This window comes from Lepus europaeus, chromosome X (assembly GCF_033115175.1).
Source record: "Lepus europaeus isolate LE1 chromosome X, mLepTim1.pri, whole genome shotgun sequence".
Classification (NCBI taxonomy): Eukaryota; Metazoa; Chordata; class Mammalia; order Lagomorpha; family Leporidae; genus Lepus; species Lepus europaeus.
In genome coordinates this window covers 3,456,297-3,476,655 of record NC_084850.1, presented here as the reverse complement: position 1 = coordinate 3,476,655, position 20,359 = coordinate 3,456,297, and the positions used below count along the sequence as shown (strand labels likewise).

Below are 20,359 nucleotides of genomic sequence, written 5' to 3'. Positions count from 1 at the left end.
TGACACTGTCTGGAAAGGTGTTTCAAAGGACAAGTTTGACTACAGTGTCTTCCAATCAGAAGAAAACCCTGTTCCATAGGAAAAGCACAGTTCTTGCAGCAAAGGAGCCCACACTAGCAGCACAGCCACAACCACAGGGAGTGTGTTAGGGTTATAACCAGATACACACAGGACTTAGAACATGCTGAACGCATTACAGCAGCAACCTGCCATGACAACAGGTTATAACCGGAGCTACAAGCACCGCCATTTACCTTTGTGACATGTGGCTGTCACAACAGATACAGCCACGGGCTATAATCACAAGTTATAACCAGAAGTTGTGCCCATAATAAGTTACAACCACAAATCACACCAGTAACTTGTTTTGCCACATCGGGTCTGGCTAATATTCCCTCCTATCCTTAGGCTCACATCTTGGTGTACACTGTAATTAAAGAATTCCATCTCTGGTATCTTGGCAGGACATGAGTACTCAGGGGTGACAAGAGACAGCTCATTTGAGGTGACAGAATGGTTCTTCCTCCCGATTGTGGCGATAACTATTCCCATCTACAAATCGGATACAACTTTTTGTACCTACACAGGTACATACGTGCGCGCACGCGCACACACACACACCCCATCACCTGCCCCATGCATGCAAACTCTAAAGGAATCCGACTACAGTCCGCAGCTGACGTAGCACTACTGTACCAAGGCCAGCTTCCTGGTGTGACGGTACACTAACGTTATGTAAGATATCAAGGGAAGCTGGGTGAAGGAAGCACAGGCGCACTCCAGAGCTAGTTTTCCAACTTCTCGTGAGTCAAACCTCAAAATAAAAGGCAGTCTAAACGATTCCCGACTCACCATGAGTCTCTCACAAACCGCCTCTTAGGACAAGTTTTGTTCCTCTCATACCAAGGAAGACTGGCTAGGTTGGGAAGGCCTATCTCGGCGAGCTCCTCGGCCCTCAGTTATCCTACTGGTGCTGCTGGGCAAACAGGCTTTAAGAGACATCAGGGCAAACGCGGGTTATTTCCAAGGGAGCTTATAGACGCCTCCTTTAGTCACAGGCCAGCGTCCTTCAAGGTGTAGCCCAGCTCGTAAGCTGGGATGTCTCAGTGCTGCCTCTCATTTCCCAGGGGCTAAGAATGGCTCAATTAACTTGTTTGCTGCATAATCACCTGTTCCCCAGAACCAGCTGTGCACGTGGACAAATCAATGCTCCTACCTTTATTCTTGTCAGGCTTGTATTCACCACCCCCTAACACGTCTTCAAGATCCTTGTCTGAAAAACCTAGAGACAGTAAAACATGCATTTCAATGACAAAAGTTCAGTTAGAAACTTGTGCCAACACTGCCCAACATTTTCAGAAAAACTACCACTCCCCTTAAAGATGCGGTGAACTAATAAATATGGTGGGCAAAATCTACAAGGGCCCCCAGGTTGGCCTCGCAGTAGCGTACATGCAACAGCCATCCACTTTCGTGTGACGGGGGACACGAACAGGACTGTCATCATCCCCATGTTGACATGAGCTCACATGCCAAAGGGGAAGGGATGCTACATATGTAACGAAGGCACCAAATCAGGCTGCCTTTGCAACAATCAGAAAGGAGGTTCTCCCAGGTAGGCCCGGCTTAACCAGGTGACCCTTTTCAAAGCAGGCTTAGGCTTCCCCTGAGCTCAGATATGAGAAGCAACAGATCCCTCCCCTCTTTCCTCTCCTGCTGGTCTCGAAGGAGCAGGGAGCCATTATTTCTACAGCTGCAGGGAAATGCGCTCTGTCAACATCACACGCGCCTGGAAGACCCTCCATCAGCTGAGACACCCCAGCCCTGCGGAACACCTAGACTGCTGCTGCATGAGGTCCTGAAAACTCAGCTGAGCTGCTCCGGAACTCCTGACCAGCTAACTGTGCACCAAGCCACTGTTGTCTTCATGCGCGAAGCGTCTCATAACCGAGTATGCAGCATGCAAGGAATAGAAAAGACATTAACTGTGTTATAGCTCCACCACTGGGCACAGGCCTTAATATTCTGTGTGATGAAGTGGCTAGTACACCAAAAGCATTTCTATTGCATCTGAAAGCACTATAGTTGCCTCACAAAGCTACCTGGGTGGCTTTTTCCATTTCTAACTTGTATGGGGGGGGGGGGGGTTCAAATTTTCCCAGAAAAAAGTACATTATGAAAAAACTGCACAGAACTCTCAAAAGTTTGAATCAAAATCATTTAATTCCATTTCCCATGATTTTTTTTAAACTCCCCTTATATTAGCTGCTTTGTCAGAAGCAGATCTGACGGCCCGGCCCAGCCGTCCTGCAGCAAGGCAGATAGCAGGCACTTGCAGAAACACAAACTGATGCTACTCTTCTCTCCAACTCTCGCTTCTGTCCTGTCATAGTTATTCGTCATCACAACATGCTAATTATTGCAAGAGGTATGGGCTGAGTGCTGCTCATTTCAGATTGAGGTTTCCCTTCAGTTTGAGGTTCCAGGACCATAGCTCTCCATAGTTAAGACAGATATAAACTAAAGCTCCCGAGAGCCTCAATCACGTGCAGGCCCGAGACCAAAAGGCTCGCACACCACTGTTGTACATTCCCCTGGGGCTGCAAGTGCTCCCGGCTCTGCCAGGCCGGGAAGCCTTTGGTTTCCACCAGCCAAGACTCACCTCCTCCTCCTCCTGCACTGGGCTTCCTGCGGCCGTCATCTAGATCATTTCGATCATCCAAGGCATCAGACAAGTCAAAATCATCTACTTCAGGGGGTCCCAAAACAAACAGCTGGTTAAACTACAAGCAGCGCACGTGGATACCACCCCAGAGTGCATTTCCATCTCCCTCGCTGTGCTCCCCCGGGCAGCCTCTTACCTGCAGGATTTGCTGGAGCTCTGGTAGTGCCTGGCCTCCTGGTTGTGGTAGTGGTGATGTGGTCCCATCTCCCTACAGGGGAGGGAGGATGGCAAGGGAGTACATTTAGTAACAAAGCAATGCAGCAGTCGTTCCATGGCTCAGGAAGTCACATGATGAACACAGTTCCCTTGTCTTGGTCCTGGAGGTCCCCCAGGACCTCTACTGCAGCAGTTTGAGATACTAATGGCCTACGGGAGGTGAACTTTTTTTTAACACCCGCAGGCATGCTCCTGAGGCCAGCCACTGCCTCTAGCTAGCACCTGTGGCCAGCTGGCAGTGCCAGCTGGGCAGCCTCCTAGAGCCAGGGGTCTGGCAGGCTCCACGGGCGAATGGCCTACACTCTCCTCACTTTTCAAGGGATGGGGATAGAGATCATAAGGTGCACATGCATTCAGGGAGCCATGCTTGAACCCAGATCTGCAGCAAGCAGCACATGGTCCAGGGAGTTGCACACCTTGAACATGATCCTGTAGCACCCCAAGCACCAGCTTCTACCACCACCCACCTAGCACTTTACCGGCAAACAATACTTACTGCCCAGGATCATAACTGCTGTTATACTCCCAGGACAGGAGTACTGACAACACATACACAAGTTTATATACGTGCCAGGACAACTAAATATCGGCTCCTTGAGCACTAACAGATTCCTTTCAAGGACATGTGAAAGATTCCCTTCACTTCAATTAATCAGTACGGCAGTCCCGAGTTTTTGAACAGCTTATTTTCTGGAACTTTAAAGGACGGTACTACTGCTTTTCCTACTAGGGAAAGTAGTTGGTGGAAAGGCAGAGCCAGTAGTGTATACAGTGGGCACTCAGAAGAGAAAGTGAAGTTTATGAGTAGAAAACCTCCGTGAGGTTTACAAATCAACAATGTGATTCCCCAACTGCCCAGGTCCATTTCAACTACATTGGCTATCTTTTCTGAATGGAGCCTTAGTACTGTGTTTGGGTCAATTTTTTTTTTAAATGCAGATTGGAAGGTTCTGCAAAGTGGAGGAAAAAAAAAAGTATAAGGCTGCGTGTTATCGTGTAGCAGGCTAAGCAGCCACTTGGGGCAACTCCATACTGGAGTGCCAATTCAAGTCCCAGCTACTCCGCTCCTGATCCACCTTCTTGCTAATGTACTGTGGGAAGCAGCAGATAACGGCTCAAGTCCCGGGATCCCTGTCACCCCTGTGGAAAACCCAGATGCAGTTCCTGGCTCCTGACTTCAGCCTCTGAGCCCTAGCTGTTGTATACACTTGGGAAATAACCTAGCAGATGGACTCTCTGTCTCTCGTTCTGTCACTCAAATAAATTAAAAAGAAATCTTAAAAAGATACTGGGGCTGGTGTTGTGGCACAGAAGTGTCAACCTCTGCCTGCAATGCCGGTATCCTATATGAGCACTGGTTTGAATCCTGGCTGCTCCACTCCCAATCCAGCTCCCTGCTAATGCACCTCGGAAAGCAGCAGAAGATGGCCCAAGTGCTTGGGCCCCCACCATCTACACGAGAGACTCGGACAGAATGCTAGGCTCCTGGCTTCAGCCTGACCCAGCCCTCGCCATTGTAGCCATTTGGGGAGTGAGCCAACAGATGGAATATACTTCTGTTTCTCCTAAGTCCGCCTTTCATAAATAAAATAGTCTTAAAGAAGGTCATGACCCAAGAGGTCTCACCAGGAACAAAGGGAGCTATTACACATTAACCAAAGGACTCATCCAGCAGGAAGACATAGCCATCTGAGATGCAGACGCACCTAACAATCTCAAGGCACAAGGAAGAAAATCTGACAGAGCAGAAAGGAGGAACAAACAAATCAGGAATTAGAGTTGAGAACTTCAAGACTCTACTCTCTAACTAGTACAACTACTAGACTGAAAATCTGCAATGATATAGAAGAACAAGAATCAACCATCGGGGATTTTAATTGTCCCAATAGGAAACTCCATACAACCACAGCAGAATAATTGTTTAAGCACCTGAATCAAGAAACACACCTCAAAAAACATAAAAGTATGGAAATCCCACAGAGTGGGTCTCTGAACATAACAGATTCAAACTAGAAACAAGTCAAAAACTAAAGAAAAATCTCTGAACACTTCAAAATTGGACAACTTTAAATAAAACAGTCAAATAAAGTCTCGGGAATTTAATACATGGGACTATATGAAAATGAAAATCAAAATATGAAGATACAGCTAACGTAGCGCTCAGACGGCAATTTAAAGTACTAAATGCTTGAAATAGAGATGAAGAAAGCCCCATTAGAAAATCCTGCCAAGATAGTAGAAATAAAGCAGCTTGTGGCCGGCGCCGCAGCTCACTAGGCTAATCCTCCGCCTGCGGCGCCGGCACACCAGGTTCTAGTCCTGGTCGGGGCACCGGTTCTGTCCCGGTTGCCCCTCTTCCAGGCCAGCTCTCTGCTGTGGCCCGGGAGTGCAGTGGAGGATGGCCCAAGTGCTTGGGCCCTGCACCCGCATGGGAGACGAAGAGGGGGCACCTGGCTTCAGATCAGCGCAGCACACCAGCCGTAGAGGCCATTTGAGGGGTGAACCAACAGAAGGAAGACCTTTCTCTCTGCCTGTCGAAAAAAAAAAAAAGCAGCTTGATAGCACAAAAACCAAACCAAGTAAATGGAAATACAAGAAACCAATCAAATTCAAAAAAGGAAAGCACACAGAAAACAAGTGACACAAAGCATATTGTTAGAAAAAGAAAATTGATAGACCTCTAGCCTTATTAACATAAAAGACAGTATGACTACAATATAAGGAATGAAACAAGATATTATAGATTCTGCAACCATTAAATAAATGTAATGCTCTGAACTTTATGCTCAATAGTCAAACTGAAAGAAATGAACCAATTTCTCAAAAACACACCAATTATCAAGACACAGCCAATTCCCATGTCCATGGCTTAGAAACCAATGACAGTACTACTCAAAGCAGTCTGCAAATTCAATACGATCCCTATCAAAATCCCAGCTGAATTTTTACAACAGAAACAGACAAACCCCAAAATTTACATGGACTCTCAAGGAACCCCAAAAAGGTAAAACGATCTTGAATACAAGATGATAGTAGGGATATTCATACTTCCTTGATTTCAAAAATTTTATTTCAAAACTCGCTAGACCCAGTTCCTCCCCCTTTAGATCCGGCTTAGATAATGGCTCAAGTACTTGGGTTCCTGGCACCCATTCAGGACACCTAGATTGAGATCTGGACGTCTAGCTTTGGCCTCACCCAGCCCAGGCTGTTGTGGACACTCAGGCAGTGAACCAGTAGATGAAGATCAAGTTCTCTCCCCTTCCCCACCCCCACCAGGTAAAATGAAAACTAAGAACTATGAAAAATTTACTACAAATATATCATTATCAAAAGCAATGTGGTAGAGGCAATAATACATGTAGACCAATGGAATAGAGGGCCTGGAAATAAACCCTTGCATATATAATTGATAGATTTTCAACAGGGATGCTGAGACCACTGAATGAGGGAAAGGACATCTTTTCAAAAACTAGTACTGGTGGGGAGAACTTGGCACACTGGCTAAAATGCCACTGAGGTTTCCCATAGCAGGAATGTCTGGATTCGAGTTCCAGCTCTGCTTCCAAGTCCAGCTTCAGCTAATGCACACTGTGAAAGGCAGCAGACGACAGGTCAAGCCCTTGGGCTCCTGCCACCTTCATGGGTGACCTGAATGGAGAGGCAGTCTCCTAGGCTTTGGCCTGCTCTAGCCTAGACTCTTGTGGGCATTTGGGGAATGGACTAGCAAATAAGAGACCTCTCTGATTTTCACATAAAATGAAAGGATTTGGAAAATTTTTAAAAACGGGTGTTGGGCAAATTGGATATCTAAACACAAGAATAAAGTTGGACCTTTACCTAGTATCATATACAAAAGTTCAAAATGGAACAGAGACCTAAGAGATAAAACCAAAAACTCTAAGAAAACATTGGGGAAAAGCTTCATGAAGTTGAATTTGGTGATGATTTCCTGCATATGACGTTAGAAGCAGAGACAAGGAATAAAGTGGTCATGATCAAAATGGAAAATTTCTGTGCAAAGGACCCTATCAAGAGAATGAAAAGACAACTCATAAGAATTTGGGGAAATATTTGAAAGTCATTAAGCTAGTATTCATTCTATAGAAAAAGCTTCTACAGGCCGGTGCCGTGGCTTAACAGGCTAATCCTCCGCCTTGCGGCGCTGGCACACCGGGTTCTAGTCCCGGTTGGGGCGCCGGATTCTATCCCAGCTGCCCCTCTTCCAGGCCAGCTCTCTGCTATAGCCCGGGAAGGCAGTGGAGGATGGCCCAAGTCCTTGGGCCCTGCACCCCATGGGAGACCAGGAGAAGCACCTGGCTCCTGGCTTCGAATCAGCACGATGCGCTGGCCACAGCGGCTATTGGAGGGTGAACCAACGGCAAAAAGGAAGACCTTTCTCTGTCTCTCACTATCCACTCTGCCTGTAAAAAAAAAAAAAAAAAAAAAAAAAGCTTCTACAACAACAAAAAACCAACAATTTTAAAAAGGATAAAGAACTTCAGTAGATACACCTGCAAAGAAGATATATAAATGGAAAATAAGAACATGAAAAGATGATCATCACTGGTCATTGGGGCAATCCAAATCAAAGCTGCAATGAGGCAACACTTTATACCCACTGTCAAGAAGAAAATGAAATGTAACAAGTGTTGGTGAAGATGTCAAATAATTGGAACCCCTGTGCATTGCTGGTAGGCGTCTAAAATGGTGCAATTCATGTGGAATTTTTCAACATTTAGAGGAACTGCCAAACATAGAATCAATGTATGATAGAGCAATTTTGTCAGTATATACCCAAATTAACTTAAAGCAGGGACTCATGCTCAATGTTCATAGTAGTATTCACAATAGCCAAAAGGTGAAAGTAACCAGAATGTATACAAACATATTAATGGATAAAAATATGGTTTATATATATAGAACACATTATTCAGCCCTAAAATTAACAAAGAACTCCAATTCAAGTTATACAAAAAACACCTTCTATGAAGCCAGCATCACCTTAATTCCTAATCCAGAAAGATACAGAGAAAGAACTACAGACTAATTTTCTTGATGAACATAGATGCAAAAATCCTCAATAAAATACTAGCCAATCAAATCCAACAACACATCAGAAAGATCATTCACCTGGACCAAGTGGGATTTATCCCTGGTACACAGGGATGGTTCAAAATTTGCAAACTGAAGATCAATATGATTATTTCAATAGTTGCAGAGAAAGCATTTGTTAAAATAGAACACCCCTTCATAATGAAAACTAAGCAAATTGGGTATAGAAGGAACATTCCTCAACACAATCAAGGCAATTTATGACGATCCTACAACCAACATCTGACTGGGGAAAAGTTGGAAGCATTTCCACTGAGATTCAGAACCAGACCAGCATGCCCACTTTCACCATTGCTATTCAATATAGTCCTGGAAGTTTTAGCCAGAGCCATCAGGCAACAAAAGGAAATAAAAAGGAACACAAATTGGGGAGGAGGAAGTCACACTATCCCTACCTACAGATGACATGATTCTATATATACAGGATCCAAAAAGACACCACTGCAACTACTGGAACTCATAGAAGAGTTTGGTAAACTAGCAGGATATATATAAAAAAATCAATAGCTTTTTTTTATACACAGAAAATGACATGGCTAAGAAAGAACTTCTAAGATCAATCCCATTCATAATAGCTGCAAAAAGAAATCAATAAATTTAACCAAGGATTTCAAAGATCTCTATGATGAGAATTACAAAACCTTAAAGAAATAGAAGAAACAAAAAACAAATGGGAAAATCTTCCATGTTCATTGATTGGAAGAATCAATATCAAAATATCCACACTACTGAAAGCAATTTACAGATTCAATGCAATACCAATCAAAATACCAAGGACAGTCTTCTCAGATAAAAAAAAAAAGATGCTAAAATTCATATGGAAACACAGGATACCCCAAATGACTAAAGCTATCTTATACACAAAAACAAAGCCAGAGGCATCACAGTACCAGATTTCAAGACATATTGGAGGGCAGTTGTAATCAAAACAGCCTGGTACTGGTACAAAAATAGATGGATAGACCAGTGGAACAGAATACAAAGGCCAGAAATCAACCCACACATTGATAAATTATCTTTGACAAAGGAGCTAAAACGAGTCCCTGGAGCAAGGATAGCCTCTTCAACAAATGGTGCTGGGAAAATTGGATCTCCATGTGCAAAGTATGAAGCAAGACCCCTACCTTACACCTTACACAAAAAATCCACTCAAAATGGATCAAAGTCTTAAATCTATGGCCTGATACCATCAAATTATTAGAGAACATTGGGGAAACCACACAAGACATTGGCATATGTAGGGTTCTTGGAAAAGGCTCCAGAGGCACAGGCAGTCAAAGCCAAAATTAACAAATGGGATCATATCAAATTGAGAAGTTTCTGTACTGCAAAACGATCAGCAAAGTAAAGACACAACCAACAGAATGGGAGAAATTATTTGCAGACTATGCAACCAAGAAAGGATTACACAAAGAGATCAAGAAACTCCAACAAAACAACCCAGTCAAGAGATGGGGCAAGGACTTAGACATTTTTCAAAAGAGGAAATCCAAATGGCCAACAGACACATGAAAAACTGTTCAGGATCACTAGCAATCAGGGGAATGCAAATCAAAACCACAATGAGGTTTCACCTCACCCGGGTTAGAATGGCTTACATACAGAAATCAACAGATGCTGGTGAGGATGTAGGGAAAAAGGGACACTAACAATAGATGCTGGCAAGGATGTGGGTAAAAAGGTACCCTAATCCACTGTTAGTGGGAATGTAAACTGGTAAAGATACTATGGAAGACAGTATGGAGATACCTCAGAAATCTAAATATAGACCTACCATATGACTCAACCATCCTAGTGGGAATTTACCCAAAAAAAGTGAAATCAGCATATGAAAGTTATCTGTACCCTCATGTTTATTGCAGCTCAATTCACAATAGCTAAGCCTTGGATCAACCCAAATGCCTGCCAACTGAAGACTGGATAAAGAGATTATAGAACATGTACACCATAGAATACTACATAGTGGTTAAAAATGAAATCCTTTCATTTGCAACAAAATGGATGAAACTGGAAAACATACTTAGTGAAATAAACCAGTCCCAAAAGGACAAATTCTGTATGTTCTCCCTGATCTGTGGTAATAGAGCACCTAAAAAGTAATTGACACTTTGAGATGCGATAACTTTGAACAGCCCTTGTCTCGACTGTTGAGGAAATTGTTTTTCATACTATTTGTTGAACTCTGCACTCATCAGATTAACTCTGTGCTAAGTAGAGTTAGCTGAAAATAGATCGTAGTAAAAAATAAGAATGGGAATAGGAAAGGGTTGAGGAAGAAGGGTGAGATTACGGGTATGGTGGGAAAAATCACTGTTACTACAGTTGTATTTATGAAATGCATGAAATTTGTATTCCTTAAATAAGAGGTTTCCTGGAAAAATATTATTCAGCCTTAAAAGAATGAAATTCTAAAGGTGAGCATATGGTTCAGAGTTTGAGTCCCAGTTCAGCTACCAATCAGCTTCTCACTAATGTGAAACCCTAGGAGGCAACAGGTGATCACTCATACTTGGGCCTCTGCCACTCACATGGGAGGAGATTGGTATCTGTGCTCCGGACTTTGGCCTGACCTGGCCCTGGCTACTGGGGGCACTGGGGAAGTGAATCAGTGGAGGAAGATCTCCCTTTCTCTTTCTGTATCTCTGCCTTTGAAGTGTAAAGAAATAAAAATTTAAAGCAAAAATTCAACTTCTGTGGAAGTATTCTCAGGCAAAAGTGAACGCAGCTCTCTGGGCTGTTGGAGTGGGAATCCAAGAGCGACGCTCTGGAGACACTGGGCTTCCTGAACCATTACCAGATGAAAAACCCAAATGGTCCCTACCCGTACACTCTGAAGTTGTGTTTCTCCACGGCGCAGCATGCCTCCTAATTCGGTGCCCAGGAAGAAGCCCGTCTGAGCAGGAAAATGTTTCTTTCCTTTTTATGCCTGTTTTGGTTTTGTTTTTGTTTTCCTTTGGCAGAAGTTCTCGTATTCCTTTTTTTAATGCTAGGTTAGTAGAGGCTTAACCATAACGGAAATGCTGGAGGGGGAGGGAGAGGGGAACTGATGTCTCCCAAGATTAACCTTCACTTTTTTAAAATTATTGTACATGTGATTTTTTTTCCTATTCATACATTTGTGCTGCCCATGTACTCTTGGCACATTTCAATAAAAATTGTTTGGAAAATAAAAAAAAAATTCTGAACCATACTGTAAAATGGGTAAACCTTGAAAAAATTGTTACATGAAATAAGCTAGACACAAAAAGGGCAAATATTATATGATTCCACTTTACCCTTTCTAGGGACCTCACGTTAAGTTTTAGAGACAAAGTACATTAGACGTTACCAGGGACTGAGGGTAAGGAGGAATGGGAGTTAGTGGTTAACGGATATGGAGTTTTAGTTTGGAATGACTGAAGTTCTAGAAATGGAGGGTGGCGATTCTAAGACCATAGCTCTGCATAGTTAAGACAGATATAAACAAAAGCTCCCGAGAGCCTCAATCACGTGCAGTCCCGAGACCAAAAGGCTCGGACACCACTGTTGTACATTCTCCTGGGGCTGCAAGTGCTCCTGGCTCTGCCAGGCCGGGAAGGCTGCGGACTGTTGCAGTTACTGAGACAGAGCCCGACCAGGGAGCTACAGGGCTGGCCAGTGGTTTCCACCAGCCAGGACTCACCTCCTCCTCCTCCTCCTCCCGCACTGGGCTTCTTGCGGCCATCATCTCGATCACCCAAGGCATCAGACAAGTCAAAATCATCACCTTCAGTGAGCCCCCAAATATAAATCAAACAGCAAACTGATTAACAACCGTGCACAACAATCTAAACAAAGCAAAATCTGAGTTCAAATGATCAGGGCAAGTTCAGACAAATTAGAACCCGACTACAGTGGTAATGACTTTTCTGACATTGCGCATACTACTCGTTTTTTCAATTAATTTCTATTCCTAAGTATTCTCTCTCTCAGCCCAGTCCCAGTTGCCATGGGCATTTGCAGAGTGAACCAATGGATGTGATCACTGTCTCTCAACTAAAAGACAACCCAAAATATCCTAATCTGCCTAAAGAAAAAATTGGATGCACATCATGAGACCTAAGCAATGACATCTTCCTGAAGTGGTTGGAAAGAGGAAGAAGTCCAAATCTATTTTCTTGAAATCTCCCAAGGCAAGACTTATAGAAACACAGAGGGCATTGTGATTGACCCAATATGCATTCTTTTAAGTTAAACCCAGTGTTTAGATGGAAGACTAGGTTGGCTTTGCACACATGTGGCTCACTGGACACTACCCCAGAGGGAGAATCATGGGGTCCCCCTCACTGCGCTCCCCAGGGCAGCCTCTTACCTGCAGGATTTGCTGGAGCTCTGGTAGTGCCTGGCCTCCTGGTTGTGGTAGTGGTGATGTGGTCCCATCTCTCTACAGGGGAGGGAGGACAGCACGGGAGTACGTTTAGTAACAAAGCAATGCAGTAGTCACAGCATATGCAGAATACCCTTGTCGCAGTCCTTGAGGCCCCTCTAGGCTAGGGCCTCCCTCGTATTACACTAAGAAGAATGACATAAAACGTTGTAGATTTGAATTAAATGGGTTCTTCTCACGTTTCTTCGGAGGATGGGCATGCTGAGATGGAAATGGTCCTGCAGCTGATCAGGGGATGAGTGGAGCCAAGTGTCCAGCCCAGATCTGCTGGGCATCACCACAGGGACCAGGGAGTTCCACAGCTTAAGCACAATCCTTGAGAGGTCTATGCTGTTGTTTCCACCACCATTCACCTAGCACTTTAACCGTAGACAATACTGCTGAAATATGGACTGTGGTTACATTCCTAATGCAATACTGCATAAACTCAAAGTTGTCACAACACATGCACATAATATAAACATGGCCACTATTGTAAATATTAGCTCTGAGTTCAACTAAATTCCCTGAAAAATCACATATCTTTCACAAGATCTTTATAGTGCGCACAAGTTTCCCAATAGCTTCTTTCTGAAAACATCAAGACTATGTTAATGTTCCCACTGTTGAAAGTAGAAGACAAGACATAAGGAAAGAGGAAAGCAGAGACGACATGAGTGTACCTTTGTATATAACAAGCAGTCAATTACTGGCTGCTCAGAAATCAAACAGCAAAAACAATGTGAACGTAAAATGATAAAAGGCATACTATGCAAATGACAACTATACTAGCATCAAATAGTATTAGCAGATACCCGAATACCAGATAAAATAGATGTTAATTTAAAAATTGTTATCGGGCCAGCGCTGTGGTATAGCGAGTAAAGCTGCTGCCTGCAGTGCAGGCATCCCATATGGGCGCTGGTTCGAGTCCCAGCTCCTGATCCAGCTCCCTGCTATAGCCTGGGAAAGCAGAAGATGGCCCAAGGCCTTGGGCCCCTGCACCTGCGTGGGAGACCCAGAAGAAGCTCTTGGCTCCTGGCTTCGGATTGGCACAGCTCCAGCTGTTTGGCCATCTGGAGAGTGAACCAGCGGATGGAAGACCTCTCTGTCTCTGCCTCTTTCAAATAAAATAAATTTTAAAAAAATTATCAAAGAGTGACACTTTATTGTGACAAAAGGCTCAACCCAACAGGAAGAGAAGATAATTTAAACATACATGAACCTGACAACTGAATCCCAAAATGCACGAAGCAATAAATGACAAAATCGATAGGAAGAACAGACAATATGACAATAGTTATACATTTAATTACCTACTTTTCAACCATAGAAAGGGCAATTAGGCCACAGTTCAAACAGAAAATATAATACTTCAGCTCTATAAACCATCTACATCTAATGGTCAGCTATACAGCACACCATCCACTAGCAATGAAATACACATTCTACTCAAAGTGCACATGAAATATTCTTCCAGACAGGCTATCAGTAGGAAGAAAACATGTCTCAGCAAATTAAAAATAACTGAAGACATAAATTATGTTTAACGGATTGAAAATACAAATCATTAACAGAAAGGTACTAGAAAACCCCTAATTATACTGACATTAAAGAACATATTCCTAAATGATCAATAGGTCAAGGATGTAATCACAGGGAAATTATAGAATACTTTGAGATGAATAGAAATTCAACACAACATACTAAAACTGATGTGTTGCACTGAAAACATTGCTCAGCCGTGTCTACAGCTGTAAATGCCTACATTAAAAAACAAATACCTCAAATTGATAACCTCAACTTTCACGTAAAGAAACCATAGAAAGCAGAAAGAAAATACCAAGGATTGTAGCAGAATTAAATGAAACAGAATAAAAACAAGACAGTAAAATCAGCAAAACCAAGAAGTTGTTGTACAAGATCACCAAGGCCAGTGTGGTGGTGCAGTGGGTGCGATGCCAGCATCCTATATCGGACCTGCTGATCTTCTGTTCCAGCGTGAGAAAGCAGAACATGGCCCAGGTCCTCGGGATGCTCTCCCTCTGTTGCTTTTTTTAAAAAATAACATCTACTTGAAAGGCATACAGAGCAACAGAGATATTCCATCTGCTGTGTCACTCCCCAGATGGCTGCAATGGGCAGGCCGAAGCCAGGAGCTTCTTCCAGGTCTCCCATGTGGGTACATGGGTCCAAGTACTTGGGCCATCTTCCACTGCTTTCCCAGGTGCATTAGCGTGGAGCTGAATTGCAAGTAGAGTAGCTGGGACTCCAACTGGCACCCATATGCAATGCTGGTGCAGCAGGCAGAGGTTTAACCTTCTACACCATAGTGCCAGCCCTGCTCTGCCTTTCAAATAAATCTTTTGTTTTAAAAATCACCCAAATTAATAAACCATTAATAAACTGTACAAGAAAAAACAACATCTGCCTGGGAGGCAGATGATGCCTTGAGCACTTGAGCCCTTGCCACTTACGTGGGAGACCTAGATGGGAGTTGTTGGCTCCTGGCTTTGGCATGGCCCAGCCCTGGCTATCTTGAGCATTTGGGGAGTGAATCAGCAGATGGAGATCTGTGTCTCTTCATCCCTCTCAGTCTGCCTTTCAAGCAAACAAAATATTTTTTTAAAAAGAAAATGTTGCAGCCAGTGTTGTGGTATAGCAGGTGAAGCTGCCACGTGCAATGCTGGCATCTCATATGGACATCGGTTCCAGTCCCAGTTGTTCCACTTCCAGTCCAGCTCTGTTAATGGCCTGGGAAATGCACAAGATGGCCCAAACATTTGGGCCCTTGTTCCCATGTGGGAGACCCAGAAGAATCTCCTGGCTTCAGCCTGGCCCAGCCCTGGCCATTGCAGCCATCGGTGGAATGAGCCAGCAGATGGAGGACTTCTCTAACTCTGCCTTTCAAATAAATAAGTCAATCTTCTTAAAAAAAAAATAAGAGGAAGAAAATGTGTGTACAAATCACATTAAGACAAAAAAAAAGGGGGGGGGAGCCATTACATCAAACAATCTAAAAGGAGAAACAAATACCTTATGCACAAAGTGCCTTTTTCTAAGCTTCTGTCTTTGGAGGCCTCTGCTGGCATATCATACCAGTAGGAGCAAGGGCTTGAACTGGAGGCAATGTTGTATCAGTTATTACACAGTGTTAAGTATGCTCAAATAGTTTTACATATTCAGATTGTAAAATAATATAACTTACGATAACCAATTTTATCTGATCAAGTGAAATGCTAGCTACCTATCTGTCTTGCCCAAGTTCTGAGTAGGTAGTATATATTAGTTACTACTGCTGGCTGCTACAGGTTTGATTTGCTACTCACGCTTTACTGACGACGTTTCTTCCAGTGCATCCTCCAGACTGAAACCATCGCCAAAGTCCCCGGATCCTAGAAATTGAGAGTTTTAAGTTTACCTTTACACAAAACAAAATGCTGAAATATTCGACAACATTGTTTGAGATGAAAAGATATTCTACACAAACAGAAACCAAGAGAGTGAGCATAGCTATACATGTATCAGAAAAAATATACCAAGTCAAAAACTGTATAAAACCACAGAAGTCATTATATAAAGGGGTCAATGCCAAAATTCTAACAATGCATGTATGCACTCAACATTGTAGTCCACGAGCACACACACATTATATATATACACACACATATATATATGTGTATACATATATATACACATATATATGTATATATACACACACACAGATATGAAGGAGGGACCCTAATATAATAAACTTCAAAACCCCACTTTCAGCATTGGACAGATCATCTAGATATAAAGTCATTAAGAAAACACTGGGCTGGAACTATATCAAATGTGCCCGACACCAACAGAATATTCTATCCAAAAGCAGAATATGCCTCCTCTTCTAGCATACAGAAAATCCTCCAGAATTAACCATGTTAGCCACAAAACAAGTCTTAATTCAATGAGACAGAAATCACATCGAGCATTGTTCCTGACCACAACGATGCAAAGGTAGAAATCAATAACATGAGGAAGAGTCTTGGAAAACTAACAAATTTATGGAAATTAAATAACATACTCCTGAACCACCAATATGTGAAATAAGAAAATTTTAGAATATCTTTAGATGAACAAAAATGAAAATATAACATATCAAAACTTATAGTATGTCCTGACTTGACAAGGATGTCTGTAACAATAAATGCCTACATCAAAAGAGGATATAGGGGCTGGCGCTGTGGTGTAGTGGGTAAAGCTGCTGCCTGAAGTGCTGGCATCCCATATGGGTGCCGGTTCGAGTCCTGGCTGCTACACTTGCAATCCAGCTCTCTTCTATGTCCTGGGAAAGCAGTAGCAGATGGCCCAAGTCCTTGGGCCCCTGCACCCACGTGGGAGACCTGGAAGAAGCTCCTGGCTTTGGATCGGTGCAGCTCTGGCCATTGCAGCCAATTAGGGAGTGAAGCAGCAGATGAAAGACCTCCCTCTCTCTGCCTCTCCTTCTCTCTGTGTAACTCTTTCATGTAAATAATCTTTTTAAAAAAGATACAAATGGCCAACAAATATATGAAAATGCTCAGTTTCGGCAACCATCAGGGATATGCAAATAAAAACCACAACAGGGAGTTCCCTTGCAAGTGGATGGTGCTGGAGGCAGAGGCAAAGCCACAAAATTCCCGTGGTTCCCTCTGGGGCCGCTGCCTCCTCACCAGGGCAATGGCTTCCAAACTCCTGCGTAGTCAACCTCGGGATGCCAGGATTCGGCAAGGGCACCATGTGCCAGAGGATCGCCTAGAATTTGGGCCTGCAGCACCAGTCCAGTGGCCACTTCTTGTGGGAGAACATCAAGGCCAGCACAGAAGTTAGTGATATAGCAAAGCAATACCTAGAGAAAGGTCTTTTGGTCCATCTGAGACACTTAAAGATCAACTCAGCCGTCGTTGGATTCACCCTCCAAGTGGAAGAGTGTATAACCTGGACTTAAACCCACCCCACCTACCTGGAATTGATGACATCACTGGCGAACCAGTCATCCAACAAGAGGATGATAAACCTGAAGCAGGTGCTGCCAGGCGGAGATAGTATAAGGATGTGGCAAAGCCAGTCATTGAACTGTACAAGAGCCGAGCAGTGTGCCACGAATTTTCTGGGGCAGAGACTAATAAAATCTGGCCTTATGTTTACACACTTTTCTCCAACAGATTGCACCTATTCAGTCCAAACAGGTGTACTGAGCCTGCCCAATGGGAGAACCAGAAAGACGTGGCCATTCAGCTGTGTGCGTACTATTGGTGTTGTGTCCAAATGAGAAGGCAGCTGAGATAGCTTGCAGCATCTTTTCTAGTTAACAGGGTGAACTGACAGGAAAACTAGTGAGTAGAACGAGCTCACGAAGAGGCCCTCCTCTGCCTTTCAGAAGCAAGCTCACCCACACGTGCTTAAGGTGTCTGCATGTGTCCAGAGAGCAGCACCTTCTTTTACCCACAATGGCGGTAGTCTCTGCTTCTCCCCACCCCCATGGCTGTTGAACCACAGTACTCGGTCCAGCCTTTGTCTCAGGTTATCTGGCATGTGTTCCCTCTAGCGACAATGGAATTGAAGCTGTTGCTCTCAGGGTTGCTTCTCTTGATCTTGAGTGACTGTGTCTACAAGTTGTTGTTTTTTTTCCCCATTAAGAGCGATTCCTCCTTTTCTGTATGCTCCAAAGACTGTTTGCTTCTCAGACATTTACAATGAGACAATTTGGCTTCTACTATTTAAAGACAGTATTTTTTTAAACTTCTGTATTCTCTCATTATAGCCAATTAAATAAAAATGATCACTATCTACTCACATTCTCTTTCCAATTTTCTTAAAAACAGAGCTAGCAGACTCCATTGAATCTCTTCCTGCACCAGGAACAGAGCTGTGCAGAGGATCTGACTTAACCACTGGTCTGCCTCTCAGGCTCGCACTGCTCCCTTTTATTATGAAACAATTATAACCCTAAAACTTTTAGGGTTCCTCTAAAAAGCAACAGGAATTTTGAAAGATCTCAGTATAGAAATAAGGCCATATGGAATGACTGGACTAACAGCATAGGTAAACTTTTTATTCCTGAAACATTGCAATTTGAAAATGCTGCGAAGTGTTGATGCTGACAGTGTTTTTCTCCTGTGAGTGATCCAAGCACATTATAAACAGTTGGCACAGCGAATGGAGCCTTCGGGGGTAAGGAAAATGTTGCACTAGCCACACCTAGACTGTGTGTGACAGCTTTACGATTATGGGAAAGCCAAGTCTTCAGCTCTTTTCTATTCCATGGAGTACATTCATTCCATGGGGTGGTCCTAAAGTCTAGAAGTAGATATTCCATGATGATACATGACAATATCATATCAATAAACCAAGCCCTGCCTAGTTTCTGGAAAACAAACACACAACAGGCTAGCACCTTAATCCAGTTAGATCAGCTATTATCGAAAAGACAAAAGATAATGGGTGCTGCTGAGGCTATGGAGAAAAAGGAACCCTTGAACACTGGTTGTGGGAATGTAAGTCAGTATGGAGGATCCTCAAAGAACTAAAAATAAAGCTCTCATATGATTTAGCAACCCAGCCACTGGATATCTATCCAAAGGAAATGAAACCACTGTGTCAGACATTTGTACTCCCACACTTATTGCAGCACTATTCACAATAGCCAAGATATGGCATCAACCCAGGTGTTTATCACTACATGAATGGTATGTACATATCATATATTTGTGGTACATAAACAAATGGAGAATGATTTTAGCATTAAAAGGGAACAAAACTTTGTCATCTGTGACAACATGGATGAAATTGGTAGACATTATACTAAGTGAAATATACCAGACACAGAAAGACAAATACTGAGGGGCCAGCACTATGGCATAGTGGGTAAAGCCCTGCCTGCCGTGCAGGTATCTCATATGGGAGCCAGTTCGAGTCCTGGCTGCTCCACTTCTGATCCAGCTCTCTGCTATGGCCTGGGAGAGCAGAAGATGGCCCAAGTCCTTGGGCCCCTGCACCAGTGTGGGAGACCCCAAACAAACTCCTGGCACCTGGCTTCAGGTCAGCCCAGCTCCAACCATTGCAGCCAATTGGGGAGTGAACTAGCGGGTGGAGAGCTCTCTCCCTGTGCAACCCTGACTTTCAAATAAATAATGAAAATAAATCTTAAAAGACAAATACTGACTGGCTTTACATGTATGCGGAACAACAAAAATCAAACCCACAGGCCGGCGCCGTGGCTCAATAGGCTAATCCTCCACCTTGCGGCGCCGGCACACCGGGTTCTAGTCCTGGTCGGGGCACCGATCCTGTCCCGGTTGCCCCTCTTCCAGGCCAGCTCTCTGCTGTGGCTAGGGAGTGCAGTGGAGGATGGCCCAAGTGTTTGGGTCCTGCACCCCATGGGAGACCAGAAGAAGCACCTGGCTCCTGCCATCGGAACAGCGCGGTGCGCCGGCCGCAGCGCGCTACCGCGGCGGCCATTGGAGGGTGAACCAACGGCAAAAGGAAGACCTTTCTCTCTGTCTCTCTCTCTCACTGTCCACTCTGCCTGTCAAAAAAAAAAAAAAAAAAAAAAAATCAAACCCACAGGAACAGAATGGAAAGATCATTACCAGAGTCTGGGGAGAAGGAGAAGTGATGGGGAAAGGAGAGATGTTCACCAAAGAGCACTCATTTCCAGTTAGACTGAAGGATTAAGTTTTCCTGAGTTATGGTACTGCGTGGCAAGTGCAGTTAACAGGAATGGTTTTTTGTGTTTTTTTTTTTTTGTTTTTTTTTTTTTTCAAATTTTTTCAATTATGGGAAGAACAAATCGTTAATGTTCTCACTACAAAAAACAAGTGATAGATTGAATCTCTGTACAGTGCATATACAGATAAAGTCAACTTGTACTTTATAAACACATTATTTGCCAGTTA

General features: G+C 43.5%; 1 protein-coding gene and 1 pseudogene across 4 annotated transcripts in view; one reads left to right on the top strand and one right to left on the bottom strand.

Moving 5' to 3' along the window:
* Positions 1–20,359, bottom strand: part of CD99L2 (CD99 molecule like 2) — a 97,895-nt gene that overhangs the window by 14,917 nt on the left and 62,619 nt on the right. The window contains exons 2-7 of one of the 4 annotated variants that reach the window (XM_062183712.1): positions 15,770–15,835; positions 12,387–12,458; positions 11,718–11,801; positions 2,862–2,933; positions 2,663–2,746; positions 1,217–1,282 (exon numbers count right to left, since the gene is read on the bottom strand). In XM_062183712.1, coding sequence (XP_062039696.1) covers positions 1,217–1,282; positions 2,663–2,746; positions 2,862–2,933; positions 11,718–11,801; positions 12,387–12,458; positions 15,770–15,835 — 444 coding nt within the window. Of the gene's footprint in view, positions 1–1,216; positions 1,283–2,662; positions 2,750–2,861; positions 2,936–11,717; positions 11,802–12,386; positions 12,459–15,769; positions 15,836–20,359 lie in introns of all 4 variants that reach the window. The other 3 variants (XM_062183713.1, XM_062183710.1, XM_062183711.1) reach the window with 3 other exon arrangements.
* Positions 17,142–17,659, top strand: LOC133753559 (adenylate kinase 4, mitochondrial-like; annotated as a pseudogene).